This window comes from Rhinatrema bivittatum, chromosome 1 (genome assembly GCF_901001135.1).
Source record: "Rhinatrema bivittatum chromosome 1, aRhiBiv1.1, whole genome shotgun sequence".
Lineage (NCBI taxonomy): Eukaryota > Metazoa > Chordata > Amphibia > Gymnophiona > Rhinatrematidae > Rhinatrema > Rhinatrema bivittatum.
Window position 1 is genome coordinate 624,466,886 of NC_042615.1, and position 22,328 is coordinate 624,489,213.

At 41.1% G+C, this 22,328-nt stretch overlaps 1 protein-coding gene across 6 annotated transcripts in view; it reads right to left on the minus strand.

Annotated features, from left to right (window-relative positions):
• Positions 1–22,328, minus strand: part of EPB41L4A (erythrocyte membrane protein band 4.1 like 4A) — a 726,290-nt gene that overhangs the window by 437,675 nt on the left and 266,287 nt on the right. For all 6 annotated transcript variants that reach the window (XM_029571795.1, XM_029571770.1, XM_029571789.1 and 3 more), the window contains one exon: positions 4,214–4,265. In XM_029571795.1, the coding sequence (XP_029427655.1) occupies positions 4,214–4,265 (52 nt within the window). The remainder of the gene's footprint in view (positions 1–4,213; positions 4,266–22,328) is intronic.

Here is a 22,328-nt window from a genome sequence, read left to right on the forward strand (position 1 = left end):
GAGGGTTAGAGTGCACATCTACTCTACTTTCTGGATGACAGAAGGATGTATGTGGAAAGAGCTCAACTGGAATGATTCCCAAAATATATGCTTGTTTAGGTCTCTGAAATCCAGGATTGGTCTCAATCTCCCAGATTTTAAACATTTTTTTTTATTTTAAAGGAAGAAACAGGAGTGATTGAACTGGCTTCCCAATATCACCAGGTCCTGGTGATATTGGGAAGCCAGTTCAATCACTCACTGTTTGCCAAGCAATTTCAGTTTCAGCCAAAGTTTAGTCAGGGAGACAGATCCAGATTAAAGTTTGAGTAATGAGGTAGTACTAGAAGTCAGAACAAACAAAGCAGACTTCGGACTGCACACCCTCCATGCCTTAGTGATCATCGGGAAACTTAAGCCATTCTCCCACGAACTCCTAGATTCTCTCCCCAATTGGAAAGGATTGATGGTGGGTTTGAAATTTGGTCAAAATCATGGTATACAGCCTGGACAAAGTACACTGAGCCAGATTAGGCAGACAGCTTTCACAGTGTGTGTTGGAAGATAATGATGTTGCAGAAACAGTGAGTTCCTTCGATATCTTTGGAATTACTGGAAGGAACATCTCTACCAATATTGCTGTTTAAAGGAATATTGAAAGGGCTTTACAGAGGTATGCCTTGCTGACAGGAGTGGACTGCTGCCCATTGCTCATTATCTGAGTTACTGTGCCCCTGAGTTTCCTGTCGAAAGATGGAACATCTGCAAACTTGTCACAGACCTCTTGCAGAAGTTACCGGCGTTTAACTAAACCTCCCAACACATACAGACAGGTGCTGTGAAATACGCATTGTGGTGTTACACGGTTCAAGTGGAGAATAGAAAAAAAAAACATATATAGACTTCAGCAGCTAGGAATGTCCGAGATTAACCCACTTGTTTGCTGTCTGGTAGGCAGAATGAGTAAGTAATGAACCACACCACACTGGAGGAAAAACTGAGCAATTTAATATAGCGTTTTGGGATACCCCCACTACTACCCTGGGATCATTTGCCAGCAGCATATTTGAGTATAGTCCTGCGTTCTTGGCTTCTTCAGAAAGGGACCCTATCCTAACGGAATAAAGAGAGAATTTCCCTATACCCAATTCTGGGACAATAGTACAGAAGAAAATGGGAGTGATATCTCAGCTCTGGATGGGAATGGCAGCTGGCTCTCCCAGAGTCTATAAATTGGAGACAACCAAAATCCTTTGCCATGCTCAACAAGCTAACCATTTGTGATGCATTCTCCTCAATCTGGAGAAAGAAACAAGACCTCAGAACCCCAGTGGTGAAAAAGGAATCTGTGTTTGCCTCAAGAGGACATAGTCCTGGTAGATACCTTCTGAGGTGCTGGGTTCCACTGCAGGGAACACCGTAACATTTGAAGCATCTCGTATTAATGGACGCAGTTACAATGTCCTAAAAAGGAGAGGTTCATAGATACCTTCCTTATGTGTGTGAGATTTTTTTTTTTTTTACACTCCCTTACCTTTTCAATGTTAGGTTTAGAGAAACACAACTATATAAATATGGATATATTTATATGTATAAAATGTAAACTTCAGGAAGGTCTTACTGCTATTGTACTAATGGGCTTCACTCTCACAGCAGACTTTGCTCCATTGTGGAGCGCTGAGGGTACATCAATGGTGCTGGGTGCAGCAGAGCATCAACAGCACTGGAAGACAGAGAAGAGCATAGACAGTGCTGAAACATTAGAGGCGTGTCGATGGCCAATGGCATCAAAAGCATCAGGAATACGTTGATGGTGCTGGAAAATGGAGGAATGTGCCATACTGAACCCAGAGTAGCCAAGAACAGCAGAGGTGCATTGACAGCGCTGAGCAGTAAAGTAACATAAGGAATAGGTTTATGCCAGTGCTGCTTCGCACCCACAGCACATGAGAGCACCAGCGCTGCACCGCATTTGCAGCACATTGGAGCAGCTGGAGCACTGTAATTTCATGGATGATGTCCAGAGTGCCTTGCAGTGCCCATAGGTCTAGGTTGGTAGTCAATAGTGGCTAAGCACATAAGTGGTGCCAGATCACTATAATGCAGCAATGCAATTAAACTGAAGGTACCATGGTCATTTTGGGCTCAATGTTTCAACGGTTCCAGAGAAAACCAGAGCTGGAAGGCAGCTGTAAACCTGAAGAGCCTAAGAGGCCCTTTAAGGAGGACAAGGTTGGGGAACATGAATCAGGGTCCTCAGACTCTCGGCACCTCACGCTCTGCACACCCAAAAAGAACTCCATGAATAATGAGGCCACAGCAAGACTTTCTACTCCCCACTGAAGAACTGAAGGCGAGGCAGAAAATTTTTTTTTTTTTAAACTGTAGTGGATGCTGCTAAGCAGTGAGGCAACAAAAAGTGAAAATAATGAATTAAAAAAATGAATAAAAAATACAAGAATGATAGAATCAAAATGGAAAGACTGAGTACATGTCTGCACTATGCTCAGACAAAAAAAAAAAACAACCGAAGAGACTCATGACGCAATGCCTGTGCAGGAATTCCCACACATGCTCTACTAGCTAGGAGAGATGAGTCTGGTGCCATCAGAAGACATGATGGCCTAAATTATAGCACTGTGCTCAGCTACACGGAGGGATCCGGGATTTCATCCCAAGAGCTGGCTTCTGCTCATCAGGCTGGCAGGAGCTGGGGATGCTGCAAGGCAACATTCATAGCAGCTGGGGAAAGGGAACCTGCAACCATCGTGCAACAGTGGTGCTTACACGCAGCATTCATGGTGCGAGTATGCCAGATTCCAGAGAGCACCTGTGGTCTGTGGTTCTCTACCAGAGGTTGTCACAGTGATGCACACTTTACAGAGAAAAGAAAGCATGGGAGTAAATATAGTAGGAAGAGTCCTGGGAAGTTAGAGCAGGCCTGTTGGTTGGGATGGCAGCGTTGCATACTGCCGGGTGGAAGACCCAGGCTCAATTCCTAGGTCAGGTCTTCTGATTCCTGGGCCATCCAGGGCTGGGGATGCTGTGGAGGGGTAGGGTGAGAGTCCCAGTCACTGCATAATGCCAATACCTATTGGCCTGCTTTAAGGCCCATGATTGCAAGATTTCAGAAGGAGCCCTGGTGCATAGCCTTCATCTCAGCACTATCGCCGCAATGACTGTGCAAGGCAAATTGGAAAAGAACATAATACCGAGGAAAAAGTCCCCAGGTAACATTGAATGAAGGCTCATAGTGCCAGAGCCAAGCCCCCCCCTCCCCTCCACTTCCAACTGACCTGCAAACCCAAAGGAGCAGGAGGATACTGTCACTCACCATCCCCCCCCCACAAAATAAAAAATCCTTGCAGCTGCAAATGCAGGTCCATGGCACTGTCGTTCTAGTGGAACAAGTTCCAACTGAGCTGAAAGTTTAAAAGAAAAGGAGGAAGCTACTAGGTCAAAGAATAAAGCGCAAAAAAAAACCAAAAAGATGTTTTCAAGTTTTCTGGATTTATCACATGCATCTCTATTGTGTCATAATTTACAAAATATGGGAAAAGTAAACTTACACAGAGTTATGTAATACATTTTCTTGATTGAAAATATGCAGATACACAATATACAGTAAACAGTTTAACATACTGTATTCAACTGTAACATGCACAAAGGTTGATATCAAAAGGCTTTGTCTGGCTAATTTCTAAGTTAGCTTGACAAACCCCGAGATTTGAAATTCCCGTTCCTCTCACTGGTGAAGTCTTACCCAGGTAAATCATTAGTCAGATTAAAAGGAGGGTGTTCCAGGGCTGTGGCTGAAATTTAGCCATCTAGTGCCAATATTCAATACTAGCTGGACAGTTTTATCCACAGAACATTCTCCGGCTAAATTTACCTAGTTGAATCCCACATCCTTGATACAGTTACCCAGATAACTTTATCCGGCTGTATTTTCATTCACCATTTAGTACTTGATCTCACAACTTACACAATAAGCTTTAACCAGCATCTCAATTAAAATCAGAGCCTAACCTGTCATGACAGATAGCTCTGGTGCAAGATTAAACCTTTATTGTTTTTACCAAATTCCAGATTGCTCATTTTAGTGGCCTGTTCCTACTCAGACACACACGACCCTCTATCCCCTTCAAAATCAGCCTGCACCACTTCATGTCTGCGCTGTACTTATTGCCTCTCTCTATTGCTCTGTTGTAGTAAGTTAGGTTTTGATACTTACTGTTTGCCAAGTCTTTATGTTCCGAAATACTTTTTGCAGGATCCAGCCAGTACTGTAAAGACAAAGATAAAAAATAAAGTGAAATAAATGAGGTGCTTTATTATGTATGCAACAATGGCAGATCAAGCTTTGCAAAAGAGAAAGTTTGCTAAATTTGAATTCTCTCAGAATGCATCAATTACAAAACAGTAACATGAGTAAGAAAGTTCAGATATTGTTTTCTGCCATTTCAGTCTCTAAAAAACAACTGGACATGAATCTTTTTTATTTTTTTAATTAATACACTGGTCCTTCATCATGTTTCCACTTATTTGCTTAGACTTCCAAGGAAATTCTCCCATTGAGTAATAAAAACAAAACTCAAAAATGATGTAAATTATAACAGTCCAATCATGGAAATGTTATAAAATTATATAGAAAAACAGTTATAAGATAAAAAGCAACAAGCAAATTACCAACAAAAAATATAAACCTAAATAACAAACCAAAAAAGTATTCAGCATTAATAAAACAAATATAAAATCTGTCCTAGGAAAAACAAACTGTGCAACAAAGCCAATGAGGTATAAGCCAATTAAAAGATCTAGGCTTTATCAAGTTTATAGGCCATGCAGGCCACTTTAAAAGATGATCTAGAGGCCAATTGGCAAACAATGTAAATTGCACAGAATAGATAACATATGTCCTGAGTCAATATGCACAGCAGCATTCAAAAGACTATTACAATAGTCTTGCTTGACAAGCACTAGTGATAACACAATCTCCAACTGTTCCCTGTTCAAAAAAAGGACAAATTTGCTTCATCAGGAGTAATGAAACAAAGAGCTACAAACTCTGTGGATATGGCTAATCATACCTACGTTGTAATCTAAAACAACACCTAGGCTTTTCACTTAAAGAGTTATAGGGATTAAGCTTTGTAGGCCTTCAAGGACAAAGACTGATTCTAAGGATCATCCTTGCATATCCAGAGAACTCAATCTTGGTTAGATTAAGCTAAAAAGTATTACTCGTAAGCCAAGATTCAATTAAAATTAACAATATTAATTTATCCTTGAAACTTCTAATCAATTTCCTGGATATGTTACAGGAATTTACACAAGTGTATAAAGGATCCCCAAAGTAGGAAGACAGGAAAGAATATCTGGCGAAGCTGAGGGAGATGAAGCAAGAACTCAGGAAAGCAGAAGATCAGCGGAAGACAGGATTGGCAAAGAGGTAAAGTAAGTTGAAAAAACATTTTTCAGATATATCTGAGAAAGAAAGAAGGCCTGAAGTAGTATAGTGAAACTGAAAGGTGACAAAGATCAATGTGTGGAAAAAGACAAAGAAATGCCAGAAATATTAAACAAATACTTAAGCTCAGTGTTCAATAAAGAAGATCCTGGAGAAGAACCGTTGCTGGTTAACAAGACCGAAGATGGGGATAGGGTAGATGAAACTCCATTTACAAAAGAGAATGTATGAGATGAGCTAAGTAAAATGAAAGTGGATAATGCTGGATGAGGTACATCTCAGAATACCGAGGGAGCTCAGAGGTGTGTTTGCGAGTCCACTGAAAGACCTGTTCAATAGATCCTTGGAAACGGGAATGGTGCCATGAGACTGGAGAAATGCAGATGTGGTCCCGCTTCGCAAGGGTGATCACAGAGAGGAGGCCAGAAACTACAGGCCAGTTAGCCTGACCTCAGTGATGAGAAAATTAGTGAAGAAGGAAAAGATAGTGAACTATCTGCAATTAGGTGGCTTGCTGGATACAAGGCATCATAAAATAACCCAGGGAAGGTTCTGTCAGACCAATCTTATTGATTTGATTGGATGACTAGAGAATTGGAGTAAGGAAGAGCGCTTGATGTGATCTACTTGGATTTCAGCAAAGTTTTGATACAGTCCCACATAGGAGGCTTGTGAATAAAATGAGAAGCTTGGGAGTGAGAGTCAAACTGGTGGCATGAATTACAAACTGGATGACTGATAAAAGACAGCGTGTAATGGTAAATGGAACCCACTCTGAAGAGAGAACAGTGTTAAGCGGAGTGCCACAGGGATCAGTTTTGGGACAAATTCTGTTCAAAATCTTTGTGAGTGACATTGCAGAAGGGATATAAGTTAAAGTTTGTCTATTTGTGGATGATACTAAGATTGGCAATGCCTGAAGGAGTTGAGAAAATTAAAAGTGTTTTAAGAAAGCTTGAAGTGTGGTAGAAGATTTGGCAGTTGGGATTCAATGCCAAGAAGTAAAGAGTCATGTATCTGGGTTGTGATAATCCGAAAGAGCTGTATATGATAAGGAATGAACCACTGATGAGCACGGACCAAGAGAGAGACCTTGGGGTAATATTATATGGTGTTCTGAAGATGGCGAAGCCATGTGACAAGATGATAGCTAAAGCCAGAGGAATGCTGGGCTGCATAGAGAGAGGAATAACCAGCAGGAAAAAGGAGGTGATAATGCCCTTGTACAGGTCCTTGATGAGACTTCACCTGGAGTACTGTGTTCAGTTCTGGAGATCGTATCTCAAAAAGGATAGAAACAGGATGGAGGCAGTCCAGGGAATTGTGACCAAAATGGTGTGGGGTCTGTATCGCACTTCATATGGAGGAGAGGCTGAAGGATCTAAATATATATATACCCTGGAAGAGAGGAGGTGCAGAGGAGATATGATATAGACCTTCAGATACCTGAAAGGTTTTAATGATGCACAAATTTCCAATCTTTTCCATCGGAAAAGAAACAGTAGAACTAGGGGTAATGAAATGAAACTCTAGGGGAGACGGATCAGAACTAATGTCAAGAAAAATTCTTCATGGACAGGGTGATGGATGCTTGCAATGCCCTTCTAAAGGTGGTGAAAAAGAAAAAAGTCAACGGATTCAAAGGGGCATGGAATAAACACTGTGGATCCCTAAATGCTAGAGGATGGAAATGAAGAATGTGCATGGGGGTAACCTTCATAGAACAGCAGTTAATAACCTTAATAGAAGGCATGGAGATTACTACCCTCAATCAATAGCCTTGATGCTTTTGATGCAATTGCAACATCGCTTCCCGCTATGACAGCAAGGAGGGGGAAGGAGAACTAGATACAAACAACCAACATAGATGCTGACTGTTATGGTCTGGGGTACTGACATGCAGCCATAAGGGAAAAAACATAGGACAGCTTCTACAGCCAAATCCCAAAGCAAAGATTGTCAAGTAGCATTGTCTGAATTATCATGAAAGCTCCTCACCCTGTAAAAATGTTACTAGCAGTAATTTATGTGTTTGACAGTTGCTTGGTTTTGATCGATTGCAAATATTACTACCTTTAACATAAGGTTTGGGGGTAATTGTATGGAGCAGTAGTTACTACCCTTGAGAGAAATATGGGGGTATCCTGCACGGAGCAGCAGATACTACCATAAGAAGCTTGCTGGGCAGACTGGATGGGCCATCTGGTCCTTTTCTACCGTCATTACTATGTTACATATTATAACCATGCTGCAGAAAGTTTAAAAAAAGGCAGAGAGATTACCTCACCATTACCTTGACCACTGCTACAGCTGAGCTATGACCAAATGATGACCCTAACACTATCAGAAATTGAGTAAAATTCTTTTCCCATCAAAATGCGTTCAATCACAAGCCAGCCCCCATCGTTTGGCCAACACTCTATGCATGGCGCAAAAATCTTCAGGTTTCTGTGCCATCAGCATTGGAGGAACAAAGGCATACCACAGAGATGTAATAAATCCAGGAACGGTATTGTAAAAAGGATACAGTGTATTTTATTACTTCTCTGAAGGGTTTACATCATCCAATAATTATTCAAATCTGTAGTGGGAAAATGAAATACTAATTAGTAGTACTTGATTAACTCTTCCAAAAAAATGTATGAGGAAGTATTCTCAAATATAAAGTGTAAACTGTGATTTAAATAACCCGGCCAGCCTCCAATGAAAGTGTCAATTACCAAAGGACTCCCTTAGTTATAACTGCTGCAGAAAACTCGGGGTACAGAAATCAGTGGGAGTGGTATGCAGTAGGTAGTGTGACAAGGACAGTGACAGACTTCAAAAAAAGCATGGGATAAACACAGAGAATCCCTGGTGGCAAGAGTACAGTAATGAAGCACTGGGCAACCTTCATTGAGCAACAGTTGGGACACAGGGCTGCATTGTGTTTCCTGGAAGACAACTCTAAAAGAGACACAACAGGACCAGGGATTGGGTGCCATGTGGGAATTTCATCCTCTAGGACATTACCCAAGGTCACAAGGAGCGACAGCAGGACTCGAACACCAGGGTTCGAGTCCTGCTGTCGCTCTTTGTGACCTTGGGCAAGTCACTTTACCCTCCATTGCCTCAGGTACAAAAACTTAGATTGTAAGCCCTCTGGGGATAGAGAAATACCGTATTTTTCGCTCCATAAGACGCACCTGACCATAAGACGCACCTAGGATTCAGAGGGGGAAAATTTAAAAAAAAAAAAAATTGTGCTAAACCGGCTCTGCGTCTGGGCGTCTTATGGAGCAAATTAGGGGAGTGCATAGTTTTTTTTTTTCTCCCCATTTTGTTTTCGGGTCTGGGGAGGGCCATTGCGGTCCACTCCCCAGATCAGAAAATTTTTCTTTCTGTGGGAACCCCCAAAACCCCCCCCCCATCCCAACCCTTTAAATTAACAACCTCCACCCCCCTGACCCCCCCAAGACCTGCCAAACATCCCTGGTGGTCCAGCGGGGGTCCAGGAGCGGTCCGGGAACGATCTCCTGGGCGTGAGCCGTCGGCTGCCAGTAAACAAAATGGCGCCGACGGCCCTATGCCCTCACTATGTCACTGAGACCGACCGCTGCTATTGGTCGGTCTCAGTGACATAGTGAGGGCATAGGGCCGTCGGCGCCATTTTGTTTACTGGCAGCCGACGGCCCTATGCCCTTACTATGTCACTGAGACCGACCAATAGCAGCGATCGGTCTCAGTGACATAGTGAGGGCATAGGGCCGTCGGCTGCCAGTAAACAAAATGGCGCCGACGGCCCTATGCCCTCACTATGTCACTGAGACCGACCAATAGCAGCGGTCGGTCTCAGTGACATAGTGAGGGCATAGGGCCGTCGGTGCCATTTTGTTTACTGGCAGCCGACGGCCCACGCCCAGGAGATCATTCCCGGACCCCCGCTGGACCACCAGGGACGTTGGCAGGTCTTGGGGGGGTCAGGAGGGTGGGGGGTTGCAGGAAATTAATTTGTCAGGTCTTGGGGGGGGGGTTGTAGGAAATTAAGTCGGCGGGGACTTGGGGGAGTCGGGGGGGGGGGGGTGTTTGTTAGATTTTTGTTTGGTTTTTTTTTTATATTCGCTCCATAAGACGCACATACATTTTCCCCCCACCTTTGGGGGAAAAAAAGTGCGTCTTATGGAGCGAAAAATACGGTACCTACAGTACCTGAATGTAAACCAATGTGATATCTCAGTTTAGATCGAATGTTGGTATATTTAAAAAAATTAATAAATAAATAAAATTTGAGCATAAAATCGCTAAACAGCCCAGATAGGCCTTTTTAGGCTTTACCTGCAATCATTTACCATGCTTGCATTTACTATGGAAAGGGCTTTTTATGCATGCTAAAAATAGTGTATTATGCAATTAGGACTTAACGGGCATATTAAAGTCATCTCACTATACATTGTGTATTTGCTAAAATAAGCAAGCACCCAAATGTAAGTTAAGGAGCATCATATGTAAATGATGTCCATGAAATTGTATGATATTAAATATTTTATGTTAAGCCTGCAGCAAATATTTGGCACAATACGCAAGATGTCGACAGCCCTGTGAGGGTTGAAAAGCACCGCGGCAGGACCAGAGGTGCCGCGCACCTGCGTCGAACGCCTAAGGAGCGCAACCAAGGGGCAAGCCCTTTGGTTTTGCCCCTTAGTTTTTCCACTTAGTTTCCCCTTAAAATTCCTAAACACACAGCGAGTTACCCCTTTATTCCTCTAAATTAAACCATAGACTATGCTAAATAACAACATGGATTCCAAACACATCCCTTCCATCATCTCCCTCAATAGACAAAAACAAAAAATAGTTAAGAAAAAACTTCCAAAACCACGTAGAAATCTAATCTCTATCCCCTTAATTCCCAAAAATAAACTACTTAGTCTTTCACTTATTTCCCTACTATTGGTAAATACACAATCCCTAGTCAAAAAATGCCTATCCTTAATGACCTTCTCACAGATAACAACCCTGATTTGTGCAATCACCGAAACCTGGTTTAAAAAATTTGACTATGTTCTTTTAAATCAATTACCTAAAAATAAATATGACATCACATCTATTCCTAGGCTCAACAAAAGTGGGGGTGGTATAATGATATTGTCAAAAAAGGAACTCCTCCTAAAAATACAACAAATAAATTCTCCACCCAAATTCGAAATAGCTCTTTTAAATTCCAAGTGGCTACAAATTTGTTTAATCTATGCACCCCCAAACTTACTAGAACTTAATGTCTCTCTATTAATTGAGTTTTTTCTTACTAACCTAAAAGCTTAAATTCCTACCATCATACTCTGTGATTTTAACTTACATGTTGATAAAGACCCACTATCCCACAACTGTGACGCATTCTTAAACTCAATGTCAGCATTAGGTTTTCATCAAATAGTAAATCAATCAACCCACAAAGCAGGACACACACTAGACTTAATATTCATCAACTCTTATCTCAACACCACTCTCAGTCCTAGTACTTCCCCAATCCCATGGTCTGATCATAAATTAATTACCTGTGATATAAATATCCAATACACAACCGTAACACCCCCAGCAACCAAGACCAGAATTGAATACAGGAAACCTTGTCAACTAAATTCCCTAACTGATCATCTCTCAAAAGCTCTGAATGACAGACATATCAAACAGTGATAACACAATCAATTCATGGTTCTCTTTAACAAAAAAAGTAACTGATAATTGCTGCCCACTTATTTAAAAAAGATATTTCCATCAACAAAACACACCACACCCCAAGGTACAACATGAATGAATGAATTAAGGATATTTAAAAACAACACTAAGAAAAGCTGAGAGACATTGGAGAATTTCTCCTTCCACCAAAACACTAGCTAACTACAAATCTCTATTACATAAATACAACGAAGCCACCAATAAAGCAAAAAAAGAATTCTATTCTAACAAAATAAATACATTTGAATAACCCTAGAGCTCTATTCTCATATGCAAAAGACCTGACCAGTCCTATTGAAAATCCCACATCAAACAACTCTTCTAATTGTGATACAATTGCTCAATATTTTAAAGAAAAAACTTTAAACATAATAAAAAACATAGCTCCCCTGAACTCTAACCAAATTGTACTACCAAGCAATCCTAAGGACCATTTAACTTCCTTTGACACAGTTTCATCCCTTGAAATCAAAGGTATAATTAAGAAAAATGAACCCAGCTGCCCACCCAATTGACCATATTCCAACTAAACTATTAAAATCAATCACCAATATAATATCTAAACCTATTGCTGACATAATTAACTTGTCCATAACCAAAGCTTATCCCACACACTTTAAAATCCGCAATACAAAAAAACCACAAGCAAATTCATACGATCTCTCAAACCTAAGACCCATTTCTAATTTACCTTGTATATCAAAAATTCTCAAGAAAGTAATTAATAATCAACTAACAGATTATCTGGAAAAACATAGTACCCTGTACCCAGCGCAACACGGATTTAGAAAATATTTTAATACAGAGACCCTTTTAACTTCACTACAAGATATCCTAAGAGGAACCGATAACAGCCAATCTTACTTCCTGATCTTGCCAGACATCTCAGCAGCCTTTGATACAGTTAATCATAATATCCTCCTTGATAGACTAAACGAAATAGACATTAAAGACTCAGCGCTCAAATGGTTTAGCTCTTATCTAACAAATAGAGCCTTCAAAGTAAAATTTCTTGATAAAAAGTCACATCCTATCGATCTCAACTTCGGAGTACCCCAGGGATCCTCTCTATCCTCTACATTATTTAATATCTATATGCTCCCTTTATGCAGAATTCTATCAGGCCTCGGTCTAACACATTTTATCTATGCCGATTACGTTCAAATTTTAATACCGATCCAAAAGTCCATTGACCAAACTCTTAAGCTTGGGACATATGCCAATCCGCCATTGAAAAGGTATTAACCCAGGAGTGGGCAATTCCGGTCCTCGAGGGCCACAAACCAGTCAGGTTTTCAGGATATCCCTAATGAATATGCATGAAAGAGATTTGTATGCACTCTGCCTCAGCTGTATGCAAATCTCTTTTATGCATATTCATTAGGGGTATCCTGAAAACCCGACTGGTTTGCGGCCCTCGAGGACCGGAATTGCCCATTCCTGTATTAACCCAATGAATCTTTCCCTAAATACTAAAAAAACTGAAATCCTATACATCTCACCTAAATTAAGCAAGAGCAAAAGAGCTTGAAATTCAAGAAGCGGCCAAAAACTACCCCATCTCCCTAGAAGTACGAGATCTAGGGATTCTTATAGATTGCGAATTCTCCATGAAATCCTGCATTAAAAAAATCATAAGCGATGGTTACTTCAAATTAGACATACTCAAAAGATTAAAACCCCTCCTATGCCCAAAAGACTTTAGAACTGTCGTACAGGCATTTGTCTTATCAAGATTAGACTACTGTAACTCACTATTCTTAGGCCTTCCCACAAACATCACAAGACCATTGCAACTTCTGCAGAACTCTGCAGCTAGACTCTTGACAGGTACTAGAAGATCCGAACATATCACCCCAATATTAAAAGAACTTCACTGACTGCCGGTCAAATACAGGGCCCAGCATAAAATTCACAAAACCCTATACAATGAAAAAATTGAATGGTTAACCTCTTCACTTCACTTCCACACCCCCTCAAGAATCACCAGATCAACCGGAACAGGGATACCGGAACAGGGATGCTGCCAATTCCTTCTCCCAAAATTTCCCACCTAAATAATGTAAGAGAAAAACCCCTTCTATGGAACTCTATTCTGCAGGAATTACAACTAGAAGCTGACATCGAATTATTTAAAAAGGGGATTAAAAGCTGGCTTTTTAAACAAGCCTACCAAGAGCTGTTAGCATAATTATCTCATTCTTCTGATTTTATACCAAGGTAATGTATATTTTTATTTTTATTAATCTATCTCTATCCTAACTATACGACCTCTCTAAGTGTTTAAATTTTGATTACTTAGCCTACTATTTAGTTTACTATGTTAATTATTTATATTATGAAACAATGTATTTACTTCCTTTCTTCATTGAAAATGCAAATAATTTTAAATGATTAATTGCTAACTACTGTAAACTGATTTGATATGCTTGCATTAAAAGTCGATATATAAAAATTATTAAATAAATAAAGAGGCTTTCGAGGTGCAATGGCCAGCCCCTCCTCCCAAAGTAATGGCAGCCGGAAAGCCTTTGTGCCCTGATATCATCATCCTTCAACTCCCCTGAACCCATGAAGAATGTTCTCCATGACCCAACATCACCCCCACCACCACTCTGTCCCATGCAGGAGCCTCCATGTCCCAACATTGTTCTATTTCCCTCCCTCTTCACGGATGGTCCCCTCATATCCTACATCATCCAATCACAGCCAGATGAAGATCAAGGAAAGAGAAGCTGATCTCCCTTCCATCCTACTGCCAGTGATTTAAAAAATGGTGCCAGCTAGCTTCTTACACTCCTCTGTCACACACCAATGTTGGGTGGGGATGGGCAGGTAAAAGATGTTAGGGCATGGAGGTCACTTCTTTAAGAATCCAGATGGAGTGGGGGGTGACAGTGGGGAATGGAGGACCCCCCCCCCTTACTTTGGTGTTGAAAGAGGGGTGAGGCGTATATCAGGCCTCAGAAGCCCCTTTCATTTTGAGTCAGATAGCATAGGGAATTTCAGTTAGAATGCATGGCATAGAATGTTTGGTTACCATGCATGCTACTACTGTTCCCACATTGTAAAGCAAAATGTTAATATACATCTGGTAAACTTTAAGCTAATGCAGTTATGAAGGCCATTTTCAAATCAAAGAGAGGGCTTCTAGGAAAAGTAAAAAGTCATGGGATAGGTGGCGATGTCCTTTCGTGGATTGCAAACTGGCTAAAAGACAGGAAACAGAGAGTAGGATTAAATGGGCAATTTTCTCAGTGGAAGGGAGTGGACAGTGGAGTGCCTCAGGGATCTGTATTGGGACCCTTACTGTTCAATATATTTATAAATGATCTGGAAAGAAATACGACGAGTGAGATAATCAAATTTGCAGATGACACAAAATTGTTCAGAGTAGTTAAATCACAAGCAGATTGTGATAAATTGCAGGAAGACCTTGTGAGACTGGAAAATTGGGCATCCAAATGGCAGATGAAATTTAATGTGGATAAGTGCAAGGTGATGCATATAGGGAAAAATAACCCATGCTATAATTACACGATGTTGGGTTCCATATTAGGTGCTACAACCCAAGAAAGAGATCTAGGTGTCATAGTGGATAACACATTGAAATCGTCGGTTCAGTGTGCTGCGGCAGTCAAAAAAGCAAACAGAATGTTGGGAATTATTAGAAAAGGAATGATGAATAAAACGGAAAATGTCATAATGCCTCTGTATCGCTCCATGGTGAGACCGCACCTTGAATACTGTGTACAATTCTGGTCGCCGCATCTCAAAAAAGATATAATTGCGATGGAGAAGGTACAGAGAAGGGCTACCAAAATGATAAGGGGAATGGAACAACTCCCCTATGAGGAAAGACTAAAGAGGTTAGGACTTTTCAGCTTGGAGAAGAGACGACTGAGGGGGGGATATGATAGAGGTGTTTAAAATCATGAGAGGTCTAGAACGGGTAGATGTGAATCGGTTATTTACTCTTTCGGATAGTAGAAAGACTAGGGGACACTCCATGAAGTTAGCATGGGGCACATTTAAAACTAATCGGAGAAAGTTCTTTTTTACTCAACGCACAATTAAACTCTGGAATTTGTTGCCAGAGAATGTGGTTCGTGCAGTAAGTATAGCTGTGTTTAAAAAAGGATTGGATAAGTTCTTGGAGGAGAAGTCCATTACCTGCTATTAAGTTCACTTAGAGAATAGCCACTGCCATTAGCAATGGTTACATGGAATAGACTTAGTTTTTGGGTACTTGCCAGGTTCTTATGGCCTGGATTGGCCACTGTTGGAAACAGGATGCTGGGCTTGATGGACCCTTGGTCTGACCCAGTATGGCATTTTCTTATGTACTTATGTACTTATGTACTTGGTGAATGCTTTTGTGGAGAATTGTGGGGTGGATATTAGTTTCCATCTTGGTACCTAAAGTTTGGAGGTTGCTTGCTTTGCACCAGACCAACTATATAATGTATTACTTTTCAAAATAAATATTACTACTTGCAATATTATTACAACTGATGAGCTGAGGGGCAATGTCTATACTTTAACAATCTTAACATGGGAAGGCTATCTAGTTCTTCAATACTTTCAGAAACAGGCAATATGCTCCTTCATAATAAAATTACAAGGTCTCAAAGACCCATTTTCTTTATTACTTTAACTTTATTGAATTAAAGTTTCCATGCATAGTTCTTACTCATTATGGAAGTAATTTTAAAAGGAGTTATGCATGTAAATGTAACTACTATTGTAGCAATTTTCAAAAGCCATTTACTCAAGTAAATTGCACTAAGGCTAGTAAATCCTAAGGAGAATACAATGGCATATATTGTAGCTATTTTCAAAAGCTCACTTACTCGAGTAAATGCTTTTTAAAATCAGGCCCAATATACCCTATTCCATTTTAGCCAAATCCAAACATTTCTTCAAGTCTTTGAACAAAGCAGCCAACAAATTTCACTATGTGCTTTTCCAACTAGTAAAGTCCTTCTGTGTGACCAGAAATGTCTCTGCACTCACTAAATCTCTCCTCACCCTGTAATTCTCTCGAGACCTTATCTATCCTCCTCAGCCTTGACTCTATAAAGATCTACACACCAAGCATCACAAGCTTCAATACGGAGAGGTTCTTTGTAGACCTGCCCAGTCTCTCTATAATCAAAGAGCTTTATTTTCTCTCTCTCTCTCATCACTTGAATTCCATTATGATGCTGCCTTTATTTCAGTCTCTTTAATCCCTGTTGTCTCTAGTATTTTAAAACTTACCACAATCCGCCCCCCCCCCCCCCAATCACCGCCGCAAACACACACACACATCCTCTTCTCTCCTCTACTGCCTTTTATCATTTTTCTTAAAGAAAATTGATCTCATTCAAGGACTAGGCTCTCCTCATCTATTTGATCTATCTACTGCTCCTTATATCTTAGCCACACCAACAATTGTTCTCCTCTCTCACGGATGAGCTCGCTAATCTACTTCATCCCCTAATGATCCTTTACATACTCCTAATTCTTCATGCTAATCTTTATCAAGTCCTCATTTTGGATCTTACTATTTTCAATTCATCCTGCTTTTCTGGAATTTTTCCCTCAGTGTTGAGCAAAGAATTGTGGTTGCCGTTTTAGTCCACCTAGCTATGCAGAATTAAGGGTCAATGATCAAGCTGTAGGTAAGATCTTTTTTTATTTTACTAACTTATCTGTGACTAGCTTATGAGACTTATTATCTTCAAGTCAAGTTTCTTCAGTGCTCTGATGAAAAGAGAATAAATCTCAAAAGCTAGTTACAGATATATTAAGTTATTCCAATTTAAAAAAAAAAAGGTATCACCTGAAACTTGGTTGTGGTCCCTTAATTCTACATATCCCTCAGTTTTCAAAGTGGCTTCTTAAATCCCAATCTTAAGAAAACTTCACCTGGCACTTATGTGCTCTCAAATCAACAACTTATCTTAATACTCCTAATTCTCTCTAATGTGGTTCACAGACATATACGTTTGCTCTCCAAGTTGGTTTACCTTCTATTTTGCTTACTCAATACAAACTCTTCTAGTCTACCTGCTCAATCACCCTCTAATTTCCCATCTGGCTGGTTCCTCTATTATTTTTATTAAACTTGACCTTTCTGTAGCTTAATACTGTCAACTAACCACTCCATTCCTCTCTTGGTAGATTTGGTTCTGTAATTGGCTGCCTCCACATCTATCCAACCACTCTTAATATTCTTAAGAATCCTTCATCTGCTTTTTCACCACGCTCTATCGCTATCCTCCAAGGATCTATTTTGGATCCTCTGCTATTTTCTACCTGCCTTCAAATTCTGGGCCCTAATTTTGTTCTCAAAGATGTTTTGTCTCACTGCTTTGCTGATGATATGCATATTTACATTTGCTTTTCATACCTAATCCTCCCTCTATTCTCTTGTCTTACTGTCTGAATTAGTATTTTCCTGCTTCCTGGATGAATTAGTATTTTCTTTTATTGAATACATCCACGACTGAGGTTATCTTTTCAGCTAACTACCACCTTCCCTATCCTCCATTGTGGTTTCTTTCCTTCAACTACATTCTGCTCTTTTTCTTACTCTGCCAAAAATTCCAAGTATTTTCCTTTTCCTTTTCTCTTTTTCTCCTCACATCTCAAGTCATTGCTTTTGCCTTAGCTATCAACAATACAGAAAAATCCACACTTACATTTAATATTTGCCACTCTCTTCCAAGTTCTTTTACTTCTCATATTGACTACTGTAACAATCTGTTACTAGCCAGCCTTATGTCCTCTTCAGGTTTTCCAAAATTTGGCTGTGACTGCTTTACCGATTGTCCCAATGCTTCCACACCACCATCCTCCTCACTAATTTACAATGGCTCCCAGATAAAATTTGCTGTTTTTTCAAAATATTTATACTAACCTACAAATTAATTCATTTCTCCCCATTTACTCTAAATTCCCAATCTCCATCTTGTCATCTCTGCATATACTTTTCTCTTCCTTGTAAGAAACGGGAATTTCATACTTTCTTTGTTCTTCACATCTGGAACTTTCTGCTTCTCAATATCCAGGATTCACCTACAATGCTAAATTTTAAAACTAAGTTTAAAACTCAACTTTCAATCTTGCCTTCTATTAACTAAAGTTATTATATCTTGCCTTTGTTCTCATTGTTTAGGTAATGTCTGCTAATACCACTGATGCTCATATTTGAAGGTACAGAAAGGGGCTGGATAAGTACAGAAATTAGGAAGCAAATATTTTAGCAATAGTGATGACCTTATCCTGCCTCACCCAGGAACTTAGGAACAATAATCAGGAACACAGGAACAGAGAACTGGAATGCAGGAACAATGCTGGGGCAAAGCACCACTGCCAAGGTAGTCAACCTATTGTCGAGGCAAGGAGAAGTAGCTGAAGTGGTCTTCTAGTGTTATGGATTATCTAACATTAAAATCAGATATGTCACAAGTTCATTTAAAAGAGAGCTTTTAGTGGTTTATAATAAGAGTTTTATTGTAGCAGGTAAAATATACAATGGTTTCATATACAGCAGATATTGTTTAAGTTTCTGATTTAGCAGAGCAAAGAACTCATTATTAAGGTTATGAAAACCCCTGCATTTCACTCAAAGTTAATTGCATATCTCAAATGCAACACCAATTAAACGACCCCAAATTAAAGTGGTAATTTAGCTAGTTATCTCACTCTCCGTAGTAGTCAGGTTGTCCCTCCATAGAATCAGGGTCCTGTCTCAGCACAAAGAGTAGCCATTCACATTTATTAAAATTTGTGAATCATCTAACACAGAAAAGGCCTAGGTGATGAACAGGATAACATACATAATCATAAAACAGATACCAAATGATAAAAACATAAAATACAAAAACCAAAATATTTGACATAACATTAAAAGAATAAACAACATTAACAGAACATAAAAACTAAAGCATGTAAAAATCTTTTAGCAAAACTCAAAGAAGAAGTATCTGGAAATTAATAAAACCGAATAAACTGAACAAGCAAGTTTGCTTACCATAAATGGTGTTTTCTGAGGATAGCAGGGTGAATTAGCCATAATATCTGGGGATCATCCTCCAGTCCTCTTGGTGGCTGAGCTCCTCAAAGCACACAGAGCTCTGCTCTTTGTGCCTGCCTCTGTATATCACCACATAGCTCCCAGCCTGCCTCAGGCTGATATCCAAGCTTGTGGTTGCACATTTAGGAGACTGTCCAGGGAGGCAGGCAGGTTAGCATGGTTAATTCACCCTGCATTCCATGGAAAACACAGTTTTCTGTAAGCAAACTTACTTTTTTCCACAGATAAGCAGGTTGAATTAGCCATGACATCTGGGGAGTCTCCAGTTGAAAGGTTGAGCACCCTCTTGTCTCTGGGCATGGTACATAGACCAGTCTGGTTCCCAGGAAGATGTGCTCAACCTGGTATGTCACTGTGGACAGACTCTTTATATGTTCCTGCCAAGAGGATGGCTCGGCCCACCGCTGCATCTGTGGCCGCCTGCTGATTGAGGCATTAGTGTGGGGTGAACGTATGCAATGATGACCACGTGCTGGTTTTACATATGTCCTGTATGGGTACTTCGCATAGGTGGGCAATAGAGGCTGCCATTGCCCTGACTTGCAGGTCAATACAGTAAAGTGCGGCTGCGGTTACCCCGCTCCTAACCCGCTTTCTACTCACTTTCCGGCCGCGTTAGCCCTTCCTGCGATACACAATCCCCTTTAACCGATTCTTACCGCCTCTTTAAATCACAGGGTAACCCCTTCTGCCCGCGGCATGTATATTAGATGTAAACAATCGAATTAGCTATTCCCTCCCATACAGTAATGCTCGCCCCGACTATCGCTTTTTTACCCTGCCGTTTTGCCGCGTGTTTAACCTGCTAACTTACTGCCTACCCTTACCCCTGCGTTAGGGGTAAGGGTAGGCAGCAAACTTTCCCTCAGCCCCTGCTCACCTGCCCTGGCCGCGTCAATGAGTGCTGGTCTCTAGGGCAGCCCCAGTCCTCTACCCCTCCTCCCGAAGCAACGAAAGCGGAAAAAATCTAAAAAAGCGGAAAAAATCTAAAAAAGCGAAAAAAAAAAAGTAGCAACGAAGTGGACGGTTCTCCTATGCTCGAATTGCCAGTCCTCTCTCCCCTCCTCCCGAAGCAAGGCGCGAAAAGCAGCCTTGCTTCGGGAGGAGGGGAGAGAGGACTGGCAGTGTAAAGCAACGACTTACTTTATCGCAGCCCTCCTCCGGAGACTGACATCGGCGGAGACGGACCGCGGCTCCCCTGCCTCCCGGCGAAGATGGATGCCTGCACGGGCGAAAGCGGCCCCTGTGCGTGCAATTGGGCTGCTCAAGACGTGACGCCACGCCTTGAGCAGCCCAATTGTTAACCTGCCCTTGGATGCGCGTTTTCCCATACCCCTTATTCAGTAAGGGGAGGAAAACACGCGTCCAACCCACGGCACCTAATAGCGCCCTCAACATGTTGATGGCCCTATTAGGTATGCCCGCGTGATACAGTAAGTAAAATGTGCAGCCAAGCTGCACATTTTACTTTAAGAAATTAGGCGCTAGTTTCTGCCGGCACCGGGAAATGCACAGAAAAGCAGTAAAAACTGCTTTTCTGTGCACCCTCCAACTTAATATCATGGCGATATTAAGTTGGAGGTCCTGAAGAGTAAAAAAAAGTAAAAAAAAAAGAAAAAAAATTTTTAATGGGCCGGTGGCTGTTGGGCCGAAAACCGGACGCTCAATTTTGCCGGTGTCCGGTTTCCGAGCCGTGGCTGTCAGCGGGCTTGAGAACAGATGCCAGCAAAATTGAGCGTTGGCTGTCAAACCCGCTGACAGCCGCCGCTCCGAGCTAAAAGGAGGCGCTAGGGACACGCTAGTGTCCCTAGCGCCTCCTTTTGCCCGTTTCTACCGCACCACCTAATTTAAATACTGTATCGCGCGCACAGGCGAGTGGCCTGTGCGCACACCGGGAGAGCGGGCGTTTGTCCACTCTCCCGCGGACTTTACTGAATCGGCCCATTAGGGAATAGCCACTGCTATTAATTACATCAGTAGCATGGGATCTTCTTAGTGTTTGGGTACTTGCCAAGTTCTTATGGCCTAGATTGGCCTCTGTTAAAAACAGGATGCTGGGCTTCATGGACCCTTGGTCTGACCCAGCATGGCAATTTCTTATGTTCTTATTCCCTGAGATACCGGATTATTTTAAGAATAGATTAGTATGTTGTGATCAATGGTGTCGAAAGCAGCTGATATGTTGAGAAATATTAAAATGAACTGTTAACCATTGTCGAGTCCTCGCCTGACAAAATCGGTAAGTGAAAGAAGAAGAATCTCAGTGCTGAGAGACCGGCAAAAGCTGCATTGGTGAGGGTCAAGCACCTCATATTTCTCAAGGTAATCAGTTGGCTGTGCCAAAACTGCTGATTCAAGCAACTTAGTAAAATGTGATAGAGATGAGAAAGGCCGGTAATTGTTAGGATCAGATGGATCCAGTGATTGCATTTTCAAAAGTGGGCACACAATGGCTTTCTTTGGTGGCAATGAGATAGTACCCTCAGCTAGAGAGAGGTTAATGAGTTTAGCAAACCAGGGTGCTAAGATGATCTTGGAGAATTTAAGAAGTGATGCTGGACAGTGAAAAGTGGGCAAATAGTATCGTTTAAATTAGCACTGAAGTTTTCAACTTCCAGAGAGGAAACGTCAAAATTCTCTCAGGATGAAGAAAACCGCGGGGGGGGGGGGGGGGGGGGGGGGGGGGGGGGGGGGCTGAATACTAGCTAGGGACTGAGGAAAAAGGAAAAATACATACAGATTTTCTCAGCTTTTAAGCAAAAATAGATTGAGAATAACTGGGCACTTGGAGTGTTAATAAGTGTCTTGGATGTAGAGCTGGGATCGGTAAAGCACTCAGCAACATTGAATAGAGCATTAGGGTTATAGCCATCATAAATTATTTTTCAAAAATGCTTTTTCATTGCAAGATCTGTGCAAGTTTGAAATTCGGATAGAAGTTTTCTGAAAGCTTGAGCACGATTGGAGAAGAGAGATTTTTTCCCAAAGGCACTCGGCTTTTCTGAGTGACTTTCAGACATTCTTAACTTGAGTTGATTTTAACTATGGAGATGATTTCTGTGGACGACGATGAGAAGT